This window comes from Acipenser ruthenus, chromosome 37, assembly GCF_902713425.1.
Source record: "Acipenser ruthenus chromosome 37, fAciRut3.2 maternal haplotype, whole genome shotgun sequence".
NCBI lineage: Eukaryota > Metazoa > Chordata > Actinopteri > Acipenseriformes > Acipenseridae > Acipenser > Acipenser ruthenus.
The window spans coordinates 1,965,212-1,981,158 of NC_081225.1; the positions used below are offsets into that span (position 1 = coordinate 1,965,212).

Consider the following 15,947-nt stretch of genomic DNA (forward strand, 5'->3'; position numbering starts at 1 on the left):
GCTGCCTTCACCTGTCAAAATACTGTTTGTCTCAACTAATTTTGTAGCACTGACAGTTATTAGATTAACACGCTGGCAAACGTAAGGTTGTATTTTCAAATCCCAGATTATACCAAACCTTTTATTGTATTCATAAAGATTTTTCTGCAGGCAAATGCTCAATTAAAAAAAAAAAAAAAAAAAAGAAATAATTTAATATAATTGATAGATGCTACAATAAATACGGTCCCCAGTATATTTCCATGTTGAGAAAACAAGTCAATGGTCATTAAACATGGATGTTCTGTACTATACAGATGGGTGGATAAATGTGACTGGGGTCTGTAAAAGACAGCTGAACAAGAAAAAGGAGATGGACATTTTTACCTTCCTTTAGCAACTTATTTCTATTGCTGTACGAAAAAATAGCTGTGCTGGATAGATAGTCAATGGCAGTTTGTTTCTATATAGATACATAAGAAAAAAAAAAGAAAAAAAAATTGGTGCAATAAAACTACCGTTCCTCTCTATCTAGATTTGACTGCTTGAGGCAGGGTTGAATAGTACTGGGGCTACCAGACATCCATAGAAAATTCCCCAGGCAGAAACCATAAAATCATTTACAGAGAGGATGGTATAAAATGGGAAAACCTTGCCAAGCTTACTCTGAAATAACTGGGATCCAGCAAGACCCAACATCAGCTCCTAGGAACAGGATGAGCAGATTGACCTCCTTTGCAAGTGAAGTTTCTGTAGATCTCATACCTTGCATGCAGAATTGGAGATTTAAAGATGCGCGCCATTCCCTTAAATTAGACCCATTAAGTTTACTGAACCTGATCATTCAGATCCTGACTGGATACCCATTTACACCACACCCGACTGCAATGCGTCAATTTGAATAGAGACCACACACTAGTAACCTTTACCCCTTTAAAAGGGGAAGGGACAGGTGTCCCACAATAATGATGCTAACTTTTTGAAAGGAGGTGCACATAGCAGCTTGGGTATAAAAGTGTACAGACAGGTCAAGTTGTCAGTTTCCTCCTTGTGATCCGAGTTCCTCTCAATGTATTAAGAAACCGTTTGAACAAAGTGCTCGATTCCTTGTGTACCGTCAGGGTCCAAGTGTGTGAAAAGCAAGCAATGGGAGGACACGAGACTCGAATATGAAGATCTTTATTAGATTAGAGCAAGTTTATCATCTTCTGGATCTGACAGCAAGAGCAACAAGAAAGGCGAGCAGAACTCCAAGGAGAGCGGCCACCACGCCCAGCACCGGCACGAAGAGGGACAGGGGGGAGGAGTCTGAAACTGAACAAGACCAAGTGAGCACTAGGACCCAGGGGGAGCCACAAGACACACCCACCCATACAGGCAGCATTGCCTAGCAACTCAGATGACCTACACAAATTACCATGGAGTTCCTGAAAGTACAACTGAACACCATCTGTATTGGTGAATCATTGTAAAAATCATGTCTTCAGAACCAGAAATAGTTCTGACTCAAACTGCTGTGCCCTTAATTTAAGGCAGTCAAGTCTGATGTGCCCGTAAATCAGACCAGTAAAGTGTCATGCTGGCTATAAAACAAATACTGATGAGGCATCACAGGAATGGAAAGGACTCCCAATCCAGAACACTTTGATCCATTCCTGGTTTCACTAGTAGTTTAGCAAGACACACCTGAGCTTGTTACCTATACACCGTCCAATCAAGCTTATAATAAAACTGCTTCAAAATAATCCTGGTGCTCCTTTACCACCATCTAGTGGGATAGGACTGCAAATACTAGAAGCCATGGTCAGTTATTTAGCAGGACACTTATCCAAAGCAACCTGGAGCCTAGGGGGTGAACTGTGCCTCAGCTGCTGCAGCCCCCGATGATGGGACCGCTGTTTCACGTCTCATCCTAAAGGATGGAGCATGAGCAGGTAAAAATGACTTGCTCAGGGTCAGAGTCCATGGCAGTGCCGGGATTTGAACATCCTGGTGTGAAGTCCCTTTAGAACACAAAGCCTCCCATATTGAAGTGTTTTAGTTATTCACTCCTATTGGGTACTCCACAGCATCAAATCCAGATTGAAAATTCAATGACTAGGATATCCAACAGAAGTCTCACCTGCCGTTTTAAGGTCCACAACTCCTCCTTCTGGTACCAATTGGACTGGCCCGGCAGAAGCATAGCCTCGGATCTGGCTGTACCGATCAACACTACGGGCTGAGAGAAAACCAAACACACAAAAGCTTGAGACCAGTAATCCAGGGTACAGACATGAGAATGTCAGCTCCGAGGTTTGATTTTAGAAATCGGATGTTCTTTGGAGTCGCTATACTGTAACCAATGTTCATGTTTGGATTCGTTTACTTCAATTTTAAAATTTCAGCCTATCCACAATTGCAGCTCTACCTACAAGCACGGCAAGCAGAAAGGATTTAAATAACTCGCATAATATATATAAAATAAATAAAAAACCTCCAGCTTGTATTCAGGACTGCCAGTGCTTACCAGATCTCTTTTCTCCAGGTACACAAGTCTTATTGCAGGTATCCTCCAGGTTAGGATCACAAACTACAGCCATGCAATGGAAATACACCTGGGGAGGAGGAGAGGAGGGAGAGGCAGCTCTTGGAGCAGAGGAACAGGAACACACTGCCACACGGTCTGAAGTTCATAGTGAATTAATACCTTTCCTATTGCTTGCTGTTACTGAAGTTTAATAAAAGCATTCATATTAACTGACCAATTGCATGGAGTGAATTGTTCTGGGTGATCACAGAATCAGAGGAGACCCTTCATGCAGGGTCACTAACCTGTCTCCAGAAGGCAGGGTCCTTGCTAGACTGCTGTGCCTGGACCTCAAGCCTCTGGAGGTGGGGGGAGGTCCTGGCTGGCACTGGGTGGAACAGAGTCCAGTAGGAATCTCCAGTGACCAGGCAGCTGCAGAGAGGAACACAGTCACTGCAAGCCTGCATTGGAAGCACAGCTGAATGGACTGCACTAGCAGAGAGGGCAAGAGGCAGCAAACAGTTTAAAAGCACAAGAGCAGAGTTAGGAGGGGAGCAAGTGAAGACACATGTAGACTATAGACCAGTGGATACTAAAACCCAATAGGTGCCATTCGTCTTTACAGACAGTTCATGCAAATGTGTGCAAGTCAGTTGCACTGTACAAATGCAAGCAAGGCAATTTCACTTTGAGGAGGAGGAGGCTCCACTCATTCCCACAGGAATCCCAATGCAGACAGCTGTGGGATTACAGTCCTGGGCAAGACTGAACCTCAGGAGGAAACTTAAAATACATCTGCAAGGATGGAAATAAGACTCTTATTGCTTAGCAGTGCCACCCATTGCAAGTGAATAAGAGCGCCATTAGTCACAGTATGTGTAGCTAACAAGCTCATGAACATCTTAAACTCATAACACAGCTGAACTGGTTATTTTACACTGTGGCTAAAATCAAGCCTGTAACACCTAGAATGGGTTAAACTGCTATGCAATTGGAGTCTGATTCCCATGCCTGCATCTCCCAGTAGAGAGTGTCAACGCAGTGTGGAAGAGCATTGCCATCAATTGGCAGAGAAGGGCAAGTGGGAGAAAGGCAGCTTTCCTTGCTGTGAAGTTAAGGTTTCATTCAATATCCATCATGTTAAAGGAATGGCATGAGCCCAGAGTATCTGCACAGCCCACCCCCTCACCCGTCAGTGACCAGGTCCCATTGAGGGCTGGCGTCCAGTTCAGGGGTCAGTGTGGCCCAGCAGTCCTGCAGGAGGAGGCGGTCAGCCAGGCTGTGGGGGTTCAGGAGCTCAACCTGCAGGAACAGGGGCTCCAGCAGAGACTGGGACACAGGGAACGCAGAGTAGAACTGGGAGTAGCTCACATCTGCAGGGAGAGAAAAAAGTCATCTTCTGCCATGCTTGTAAAGCTCTGGAGTCATTACAGGTAGAGCTACCATTGCTGGCTGTTAACTATTGTACAGAAACTTCAGTGAGCCTTTACGTTGACAGAATTAGCTACAAACGACTGCATCCTGTTTTGAGAACAGAACAGTTGCATGTGTTCCCTTAATCTGTGACATTTCACACTGGCTAGAAACTCAATTGAGCTTTAAAATGGATTTAGGGCTTCAGTCTATAAAAAACACATCATAAAAGCATCCAAAGGCCTATTTTTGCAGAATTGTTACATCATAATTAAAGAAATACAAAGTGGCCTGTCCTCACAGCACATAATGGGTTAACCAATCAATCTACAGGTGTGATCAATCAATAATCTATTAAAGCCCCTAGTTTGGATTGTGTTACTCAGGTAGTGTGGACAGGGGAGCGCGTACGAAGAGTTTAATTCAGGCTGTCCTACCTCTAGCAAGACGGGCTTTCAGATTCAAGACATCTCTGCTTCTCTTGTCACCTAGAAGAGGAACAAATAAAGCAACATCCATTCAATGTCACAGCTGCAAGCAAGTCCATACGGTACTTGACCAGAACTGTACAGGATTAGTACACTGGCAATTCAATATTTCATAAATGACACCCCCTCCAGATACAAGCAAATGCCACAGGATGCACGGACAGCCACCGCCAGTAAACCAGCTTTTAACAAGTGCCATTGTAAATGGAAACAAGGACAGCTTATTCTGGTTTTGAAGTGTTGATGCATGGATTTATTTATAAATCTTAAAGGCAGAGCACACCCAAAGGTAGATTAAGCCACACACCCCCACCTACCACTGTAGTAAGCAGACTTGAGCTGCAGGGTCCCCTCTCCTTTAGCAGTGAAGGATCCAGGGGCTGGAACCAGCTTCCTCTCAGCAAAGATCTTCCTGGAGTCACTCACTGGGTACCGGCAACGGATAGTCAGCCTACAAAGAGGGTGTTGACAGCGCTGGGACAAAGTTTACAGACAGAGGAGGCCGGCCTATCCAAGCTCATCCGGTTTCTAGTAGCTGACTGATCCCAGAACTTCAAGCTGGGTCTTGCAAGGAGCCAACCGACTCTGCCTCAACATAAGGTAACCCTAGGCAGCCCATTCCATCCCCTCACTGCTGTGTGTCTCCTTCCCTCTAGTTCATCTTCACTTCATTTACACTGTCCTCAAAAGCAGTAACTCACTGCCTCCTAAATTTTGAAAACTTCAAGCATCCATTCACACAATAAGTAATCTACAGCCAAAGCTTTGCATAACCTAGAATTTCAGGTTTGATAATTAAATTGATCATGGAAAGTGAAACTACATCACACTGCAAATCTACTGGAAGCCACAGTAGTAAAGTATTCCCTGTTCGATTTCAAAAGGTCACATTTTTCAATTGTGAAGTTTGCAGCAATTTAGTTGAACAAATCTACAGTACCATGTAGTCTGCCATGCCCAAAACATATGACAATACTCCCTTAACGCTCCATTTTGACCCTTTAAATATTTCACAGCTGCAGAGGTTTGTTGCACATTATTCTTTATTGCATTGGACAGTCATAACCTACATTAGTTTAGCTGGACATGAAGCTAAACCACTACAAGTTACTTGTTAAGTATATGGATAGCAGTATTCAATATGTTATCATAACAAGCAGGTTTCATTTGACAATGAAGCTAGAGGAGTTCATTTTATAGGGAGATGCTACTTTCCCATAGCTGTAGTGTTGCACATCTTGTTGAACACTCCGGGGCTCCTTGCATAACCCTGATCCCTCCTCCACTCACCTGTACTCAGAATCCCTGGTGATGACGGGAGCATTGGCTGGGAACAGCTCCCGACTATAGATGACTTCATTCTCGTAGACCAGGTAGTTATTATCAATCTGAAAACATAGCAGCCAGGTAAATCAAGCCAACTAGCAAGTACGTAAACATGAACCAATAGAACAGACAAGCATAGTCTTCAAAGACTAAAGTAATTGCAAACATGCATGGTGAACTGAGCTATTATTTAATCCAGCTTCCTCCAACATGTTACACAGCTCATTAATGGGAGTCCCCCACTCAAATTTCCATAGAAACAGACCCATCTAGACCAGGGCTGCTCAACCCCTGGGAATTGGGATCCCAGGGTCATTTGGTTTTCGTTCCAATGAACGTCTAAATAACTAAACCAATGAAGACCCAACTTCTAGAACCAATAGAAAACCACCACATGCTTCAGCACTGCAATAGGAGGCAAGCGCTGTCCGATATGTCCCAAGATTAAGGAATAGCATTCAGAGAGAAGCCCATCACCTTGCTCCTGGTCCCACAGGTGTTGACCCGGAAAGTGAACAGGGCCCGGTCTGAGGTAGCCTCCGTGGGCCTGCAGTTCTGATCCAGCAGGGTGGTCCTGGCAAGATTCACGGGCGGTACAGGAGCCATGGGGACCACCAGCACTGACATCACTCCATTAGGCATGCACACTGGAGCAGAGAACAAAGCATGCAGACTTCACCCATTAACAATGGAATCTTAGAAATTCAGAACACGGGATGCATGTCTGCAACTGGATATTGGAGATTTATTCAATTCTTAGTTTTGGCTACAAGCTGCTGCTTTCTGTTTTAAGGGCAGACAGGTTAGATGTGCCCATAACCAGAGCAGTCAAGTTTCATGCCAGCTATGAAGCACAAAAATAATTAAAAAAAAACACTGAGCTTCACAGTGGGTAGGAAAGAACAAAAATTGATCATTTAGGCTTACGTTTCTAATTTTATATTCATGTGTCATAAAAGCATCCGAAGGGCTAGATTTGTAGAATTAGTTACAATTAGACACGACTAGCGGTTACAGTAACAACGAGAATTAACAGGTAGCTGTTCAAATAGATAGGGCGGTAGCCCATCCTCAAATGACGACAATGGCAGTTCAAGTTCAACCCTCACACTGGTATACCGAAATCAGGGTAGAATCAACCAGTCCTGGGGTGTCCAGTCAGTCCTGGAGGGCCAAGCCAAAAGGCAAAATGAGTCAACTACTTGAAGGTCTGGTTTGAGGTTACATTAATATTTAGAACAAGGTTGGAACAAAGACCAGGAGTGGACGGGCCAACCTTGGCCACCCCCGATCCAATTTATCATTCAGCAGATGCTTTTATCCAAAGAGACTACAGACCAACATGTGAACTATGCAAATCTAGGGACCTCTGTTTTCCATCTCATCTGAAGGACTAAGCACAAGCTTAAATGACTGTCAGGGTCACAGCGGGTCAGTGGCTGAACCAGGAACCCCCTGCCCCCCCTTGAAGAGCAAAGCCACCCTTACCCAGCATCTCATTGGTTGGGAACGGGCAGCGCTGTTCAAACCTGTCCTCCTCCTTCAGGCTCTTCATATCTCGGAGAATCAACACCACTTTACCAATAAGCCCCCTCAGAGTGATATCCTTAGAGAGAAGCATGGAGGAGTCACTTGGACTGTACTTGTAGATCTCCCTCCTCCTACTGTGCACTGGATCTGCCAGACCCAAGCACCACATTCCTGGATCCTCCTCTAATGTACTATTGTCACTGTAGATAGAACTTGCGCTTAATATTTAGATAGTCTTACATTGGAACCCTGCAAGTCACCTTGGATACAGGAGAACAGCAAAACGCTGGCTCCAGCCGACAGCTACTAAACGCCGCATTCTATTCCCAGGAACAAATAGGAATATACGTAGTTGTTGGAGATAGCATGGCTCTAATCCATGAAGGACCTGAAGTTATTAACAAGTAGGGCTAGCTCTTAAACCCCCATTGATACACCCGACCATACAATGGCAGCCACAGCCCTGCTAGTGGGAGTTTGCCAGGCAGATCCAGGACCGAGACTCTTACCTCATAGATGTAGCCAATACTAAAGAGCGGCAACTCCACTCTGATCTTGGGCTGGCTGGTCATGGTGTAGCCTCGGCGAGCCACCAGTTCTGGGGTTAGAGGCTCTTCCCCAATGCAAAGCTCCCACTGGTAGTCCATGTTGCCTGGGGTCACTTCAAACACAATGCTGGTGTTTGTACAAAAGCTTTTGACATCAGGATGGACTGGGGAAGGAAGGGAGAGGGAGTCAAGGGCTGGAACCAGTCTACCCCAAGACTGAATGAAACTGCTTGCAGAGGGCAGGCAATGGAACAGCACTGGGCTCAGGAGAATGCAGTTCTGAACAGGGGTTGTTGGCAGTGAAGACACATCTGTAGCTTCAACTAGCCAGACCTCTAACCAGATCCAGAAAACTGCCAAACAAGAACAGTGCATCCAAGTCAAGCACAACCATTATTCTAGTTCAGTTCTACCAACTGGAATTCCCACAGACAGCCACGTTACTTACCAACATCCTGAACGTCACACACGATCGTGGCTGGGTGGAAATAGGGCTCGTTTACAGGGATGATGTTCAAAGTGTAGCTGATGTTCAACAGGTATCGTCTGTAATTATCACCAATGTACTGCAAGAGAAGAGGTATTAACAGGGATGGGCCAACTGCTGTGCAACTAATTAACCTGACCTTTACCAAATTATATTACCCCCTCACAGGAGCAACGCCCCACAACAGCCCTGGAGAAATAAAGGTCAGGGGTTGTTGTGCTAATCAGCCGTTTACACCCAGGAGCTCCACCATGGACATCAAGCTATGGGGCCACACTGGAGAATGGACTGTAGGAGTCTGCTTGATGTTACTGGGTCCCTGGCCGGTAAGGGGTGGGGTCAGACTGCCCAACCGATGGGGGGAAATAAGGGCCAATGCTCCTCTAATCAAGGAGTAGCAACTTGGCACAGCCAGGAACCTGCACTCCTGACTCATCCCTCACCAAGGTGAATTACTAAAGAAAATCCTACACAAGACCAGCCTCGGGACTAGACCGCTACAGCCTGCAGGTGCATGGCAAAAATTAAAGCCTATGCTTAAAACCAGGCAGGCTTTCACCCTCACCTGCTCCGTGATGAGGGGGTGAGCGAAAGGGACCTTCAGGACAAAATCCTTGGTGCCGTTAGGGTGCTTGACCTCAATGATCTTCACGCCTCTGTTCTCAGCCTCAGGAAGGGTAAGGGGAACCCCGTTGATGGTCAGATTTTTCAGCTCCACATCCGGCTTGAAGTTACCAAGGGTCACCGTGAAGCCCTTCTCACTCGGGATGGTGTCTGAGAAAAGACATGGAGAGGTTGAGCAAGAATATACCTGAACAAGGAGAGTTCTGAACCCCAGGACTGGGTGCAACAGCAGGGCTAGTGTCAGTTTCTAACCCTGCTCGCACCACTCTGTACTCTCAAAAGGTTACTCCAACAGTGCAAGGCTGTGGTGGGCAGGTACTTACTGTTCACCACATAGGGGGTCTCAGGGAGGTAGGGGGAGCGGACTGGCTTGACGGAGCGGTGCTGGGTCATCTCCCACAGGTCATCGGCCCATTGGTGCTCCAGAAAGAGGTCAATGGCGTACATCTGGTTGTACTTGTTGTCAATCACATGACTCTGCAAATTTCCAGACATGCAAACACATTAGGGTGACAGACTGCCTCTACTTGGAGACTAGGGGGTGAACTATGCAGCAAGTGCTGCAGAGTCACTCCTAATAGTACCTTGTTTGTTTTATGTCTCATCCAAAAAGGACAGAGCACATGGAGGTTAAGTGACTTGCTCTGGGTCACAGCGAGTCAGTGGCGGAGCCAGGAACACCCCCTTGTCTTTAACCACCAAGCCTCCACAGATAGGCATGGAAACCCAACCGGAGGGTCCAGACCCTGGCTATGTTACCTTGCGATATCCTCCCACAGCGCCAAAGGGAATGCTGATTTTCACCGCAGTGCTGTTGACTAGCAGCTGGTATCCCCGGCTAGTAGCAGTGATCTCATCCAGGGGCCTCCCCTCCACTCCCATCTTGATCTGCTTATCCACAAACTTGGTGGGATGCAGGACCAGCGGGGAGAGGAGCCTGGGGGTGACCCAGCTCAGGTAGGTGCCATCGAAGACAGAGGGGTCTAGAGACAAATGGGAGGGGGGGGGGGGGGGGGGAGGAATTAGTTTAAAGACAATTGTTTAGAGGTCTCAAATGCACTGAAGATTCAGCATATAAATACTAGCACCTCAGCTAGTAAGATATTGAACCAAATTGATTAATTTATGGAATGTCACACTACATTTGTACAATGCATGGGACTGATCCATTTAAAGTTCCTAGCTCAGAAAGCTTGCAGACTCCCTTAGCTGTCCTCTAGCACTGCGGTGCTTCTCAGCTCAGGGAATGCTTGCAGACACACTGCTGGCTCTCCTCTAGGATTGCTGTGCTCAGCTACTCACTCTTAGCGCAGGCAGCTGAAGTGTCCACCAATAGCAGCATCCACCTCTGCTTGTAGAACACAGTGGCTCTGATGGCTTCCACTGGGATCCCTGCCACCTGAGGATAGAGAAGAGCGTTGGAGCAGAGACCAGGACGAGCCTCGCATCTCACTGGCTCCTCAAGACCCACCCGTTTACACTGCACCTGCAGATCTACCTCTACCATGCATGGACTTCACCTCAGCATCATGTTACTGGATCTTCAGCAAATGCATTACCAGGTCACTGTAGATACAAGTTCTTAAATCATTGCATCCTAGTTCATACTGTATCAGTAGTATATACACTTACTGTATTCAAATATTAATCATGCATTACAACACTATACTGCCTCAAGACCCATTAAACCTTGGATAAAGGCAACTGCCAAATAGTAATCTTAGATTCCTACTAAAAAAACAATTTCTTTGATTACATGTTCTTAAATTGTGAAAATCTATTAATTGGGCTAGATTTCATTTGGCCTTTCACTAGAAAGCAGATTGGAGCTCTTTTGGCATTATGTATATTTCTGGAGTGTCCTGGGATGTTTTCACATGGACACTATATAAAAATGAAACCAGTTTTGTATTACTGGTATTTTAAAAGTTCTCACCATGACCACCTCTGACTTTGCCATGCCGTAGGGCGATCTGAAGAGGATGCGGCTGGTTGTGGAGTTGATGAAGTACCCCTCGGTACGGGCGTCTGTGGCGTTCATGGTTTTAGGGGGCATCCCGGTCTGGTGGAACACGACCTGCCACACGGACATCACTGCTTCCTGGGCCTGCAGTGCAACACAAAGAAAGCCAGCTGAGAACCAGAGCCATTCAGATAGACAATGGAAAGAGAGATGCACTTACAGAGCCTGTCCACAAGAGGCAGTGCAAGCTCTACAGAAACAAACATCTACACCAGGAAGTGTCAAACTCCAGTCCGAGGGCCACATGGTCTTCATTCAGACTTAAGCTCTCAATTAACTTGATCTAATTGTGTTCAATTGGATAGGTTTAGAAAGTCTTACAGATGGCGATTTCAAAAGTGCACGTGATTCAAGGTACACTACCTATAAAAACATTGAGACTGGGAAAGTAGTGTTAGTGTCCAATTAAATAAATCAGACCAATTACGAGAGCTTGGGGTGGGACGAAAGCCAGAAGACACTGCTGCCCTCCAGAAACAGAGTTGGACACCCCTGCTCTACACCTCTGTCCCAGTTGAAAGGTCACTCACTATGGAGAGTGCTGCTTCCCAGTCTTCCTTTGCCAGTCCTTCCTGAGCGATAACTGGAACATTTTTCCTGACAGACACCTGGGGCAGGAGGGTGGAGGTTAGAACAGCAGGGATGGGAGCAAGACTCCTGTTGCATAGCAGTGCGAACCATTCCTGGTTTTGCCAAGAGCTTGTTACCTGTATACCGTGGCTTGTCAAGTTCATATTTAAACCTGGAATGGGTGAATCTGCTATGCCCCTAAAAATCACCAGGGTGTGATTAATCCATCAGATGATCAACTGCTCAATAGAAAGCACCCAGATGAAACCCCTAGTTTTAGGGGCAGTGGGTTACCACCCCACCTCCATGTAGTTCTCCTCACAGACGACCTCACGAGGGTTCCAGGGACTCTCAGTGCTGCAGGACAGGGAGAAGGGGTAGACAGTCTCTCTACCCAGAGAGTCCATTCTCACAAAGCGGTACTGGAGAACATACGAGACATCATTCTAGAGAGAACGGAGAAAGAGCGATTCAATACTGGAGAATCCTTCACAAGCGGCACACATGGATAGAAGAACTAGCAAACAGGGCGGTTCATCACCAGGCTGGGGGACAACCCCCATTGCCTTTTAAAAGCTCAAGCCCCTCCACCAAGTCCTTTAAAAATGAACTGGAGACCATTGTTCAACTGCTTTTCATTGGAAGCCAATTTAATTGACCAACAGACAGCAATTGAATGTGTGGCCAATGTGAACGGATTTTAACAAGACTGCCAATTGCAATGGGTCCAGAATTGATGGAATTCATCAACAGCAGGATTTAAATAAAGAAATGGGCACGGTAGTGTTACTGCAGTGCTGTACTCGCCATGCTCTGCACGTGACAGGCCAAGAACGACGCTCTGAAGATCAGGTCCCCGGGGAGGTTGAAGGAATAGGTGAACCCGCACGTCGCTGCGTAGCTGTCATTCAGCGGGTGAATACCGTTTCCATCTGGAGGGAGAGACACGAGAAACATTGCAACACACGTCACCAAGCAACTCCCATAGGGATCGACATAGCTGACTGTACACAGGAGGACAGAACCCAACCCATTCAGTACCAACTTCAAGAAAAGCACATTTATGTAGTTTGTTACATTCTGAAAAATCAATATTTTTTTTTCTTCCTTCATTTTTGGCTACAAGCCGCTGTGTCCTATTTTGAGGAAAGCCGGGTTCAATGTGTTCCAGTAATCAGAGCAGTGAGATTTCACACCAGCTATGAAGCTCAATGAAGAGAATTGAGAATGATCATTGTGGAGGGGAACAGCATGAAATGCAACTTCAGTTTATTTTATATCGAGGTGTGAAAAGCACCCAAAAGGCTCAAAGTACATTTCGTTAACTCTTCCAGTGAATTGCGGCAAGCTGTCAGAATAGTCAAATTAGAGGATACCAATTAAATGCTCAGTACCCCATCCTCAAATGAGGACAATGGTTAGCTACAAGGTCAGAGGTCAAGACCTATGTTAATTTGATTAAAATGTTCACATAAATATGCAACATATGCCTTGGAATATTTTAGTCCACAACATGAAGAATGAAAGGTTTATATGATATACAAGTATACGATAGCCTCGCCAGACTTGCTGGTCAAGGCACGTTGCAACGCTCCAAGTTGTATTGGGTTGCCTAGGTAACGTAACGCAGCATGCACCTCACTTCCTGGTGGCCATGCGCTGGAAAACACAGGTAAGGCACGCAAGCGTAGAATTGAATCCTCCTTGATTGAGCACGGAGCGGTGCTCGAATAATCATCATCAAAATGAAAAACTGAAATTAAACAGCATGTCACTGAAGCGGTGTACCACGGAGAATGGCTCTGCAGTACTTGGTTTATTGAATCACCATTAGTAGCCTACAGGTCCAGAAAAGGTTTTTTTATCTCATCTAAGAAAGTTGTTGCATGCCCTGCTACATCAGCATCCAAAGTCCGGCTTATAAATCCAAGGTTTTTTCAAAACAAAAAGGTTGGATAAGAAAGAAGTTCAATGCACTGAAGGAAAATAGTTATGCAAGAAAACATTTCATTCAGTTGGATGAACCTTGGATTTTTCTACAGTAACACAATATTCTATTTAAATAGTATTTTATTAAGAGGCCTTCTTGTATTCTATGAGCTTCTGTGCAATGGGCTACATGAAGCAAACCACTAATCAAACAAGACAGGAAGGCAAAGTGTTTAAAATAAACTTGGTTTAATTCTCAATTATAAAGTGTGACTTGGTATGTAAAAAACACAAACTGAAAATGCATTGATATTTTACTGCATTTAATTCAAATGTATTTCTAACAGACAAGAGATTCATTGATCAGGCTGCAGCTAGCCGATATCTGTGTGTATTACTGTTGAATCACGTTTAATTTGAATGGGATTTCCAAGTCCTGATATGCCTCAATTCCCTCCCCCACCACTCCAGCGACGGCAGTGACAATGGCTTAGACCGACACATGAGGTTTACGCGTGACGTTTTGTTACCCAGACGAAATGCTTGCCTTTTTATGGCGGGGTTTATTAATAAAGACCCAGAGTTTACCGGACTCAAAATGCCAAAACGCAGTGGAATGACCCCACGACCAGCAACCCTACACGCAGACTGAACAACTTACAAGCGCCTCGACTTACCAATGACGTCGAAGCGGAAGCTGCCGCCGGCAAACCTGCCATTGGTCGACATCCAGAAGTACCGATCCCGACACTCCGTCACGAAGTTTCCTGAATTTAGATAATCAGAGTCGCACCTTTATCTAAAAACCATTAAATAAAACCACATAATCCAAGAGAACAGTACTGTAACTGACAAAGTGAAAACTAGCTTTCTTTATTAACTACAACGTCTCAGATGCCGAAACATTGTAGCCAACTGATTAGCAGCAGCCCTGGACTCATTATCTAATGTAACATTGTCAGGCAGCCCAATGTTAGTGTTGATTGAAGTTTGTGAAGCCAGGACACACGGATCACATGAAGCAAAGTGATGATATTATATCGAGGCGGCTACAGGGTGTTCTTCGGGCAATGTTTATCTACCTGACACGTCCTGAGCGACCACGCCAGCAGACAAAAACACGCACAGCCAGGCAACTCTGCAAATACAAAATAATAACGCCATGAACATGGATATGAATTCTTACACATCAGGTACGGTAGTGTGCTGCAGCCACACCGCTGAAGTGGAGAGCTAGTTCAAATCGACTGCAAATAATAGAATACATAAATAAAAACTCAGCTCACCCTAAAAGCAGCCAAAACCCCATCTCGATACGATTGCACCGCCGATCAACAAGGACTCCCTGGCGCTCACAACAGAGACACGCCGCTATCCTCGCTTGCTGGGTCGCGGCGCGCCCCGGGGTTTATAAAGCCTCAGAATCGCCTCGCTTCGGCGCACACGCGCCCTGCCGAGCGCACCCGAGTGTGATGACGTCAATGAGTCACCACGTGGTGTCTGAACGCGTGCTGATCGCGTGTCATTAAATGTATAGAGGACCGGGGAAGCTAGCTAATGCTATTATTATTATTATTATTATTATTATTATTATTATTTCATGGCTGTTTAATTCAATGAATCACGCCATTCCGGCTCATGTTCCCTCTTGAGCTGGAAGCGCGCAGTGGCTCTGATTGCTTGATTCATCGCATCTGCCGCTGCTGTCTCCATTGGGCGCCGATCCCAGCTCGATATATTCGGGGGGTTCGTGTTGAAAGATGTCTGTGGTGTGGAGATGTCGTGGTTATGGGGCAGCGTGGAGGACAGGGACACTGGCACGCACTCTCTTTTTATGGTCTTTATAAAAATACTTTCTTTCGGTTTCAGTTGGTAATCGCATAATGTAACGAGTGGTATTTGTCTTGTCAATTAAATGAGGAGCATCTGGAAGTTTCAAACTGAAATGAAAACGTGTTTTTTGTGGAAGTCAGCTGTAGTGTATCGATCGCTGGTAACATTCAAATGTTAGCCTCATTTTTAATGTTAGTGCACATATAACACATGTCAATAATGGTTATTTTATTTATGCCCACTTAGCAGAAATGAAATAACTAAATCTAAATTGAATAAACATAAAACTTTTGAAGAAAGGACCAGTGTTTTCAGACATCTTCAGCGTCTTCCTGGTTGTTAGGGTGTCCAGCATCTCTCAGATGAGTTTTAAAGAGGCGTGTGTGGTGTTTATTATTATTATTATTATTATTAAAGCTATACCACTGAATATGTGTTTTCTTTTTTGCTTGCATGGATACAAAACCTAAATAAATATGTAAATATGATATTCTAACAATCGACTTGTACATATAACCTGTGTTTGCTATGACAATACAAACAAAATATCGATGTTCTGTGATCATTTAAAAGCTAAACCCACCTCCGCAGTAGGATCACAATAATCCTGGTATTTTGGATCAAAGTAATCCTGATCTCCTATTTAAATTCAGAAAAACCCAATTTCAACATTTAATCATGATTAAAA

The 15,947-nt window shown here is 45.1% G+C and overlaps 1 protein-coding gene across 1 annotated transcript; it reads right to left on the reverse strand.

Moving 5' to 3' along the window:
* Positions 1-1,148: 1,148 nt before the first annotated feature.
* Positions 1,149-14,840, reverse strand: LOC117397865 (uncharacterized). Its single transcript, XM_059008669.1, has 23 exons — positions 14,713-14,840; positions 14,509-14,564; positions 14,104-14,193; positions 12,305-12,429; positions 11,800-11,943; positions 11,458-11,535; positions 10,841-11,011; positions 10,207-10,303; positions 9,664-9,887; positions 9,228-9,381; positions 8,846-9,054; positions 8,242-8,359; positions 7,755-7,957; positions 7,204-7,321; positions 6,193-6,362; positions 5,680-5,777; positions 4,707-4,840; positions 4,339-4,389; positions 3,678-3,861; positions 2,794-2,920; positions 2,489-2,576; positions 2,102-2,200; positions 1,149-1,293 (listed from the first exon to the last, which is right to left on the reverse strand). The coding sequence occupies exons 1-23, from the start codon at positions 14,733-14,735 to the stop codon at positions 1,181-1,183; spliced, it is 2,874 nt and encodes a 957-aa protein (XP_058864652.1). The 5' UTR covers positions 14,736-14,840; the 3' UTR covers positions 1,149-1,180.
* Between the last annotated feature and the right edge of the window lie 1,107 nt (positions 14,841-15,947).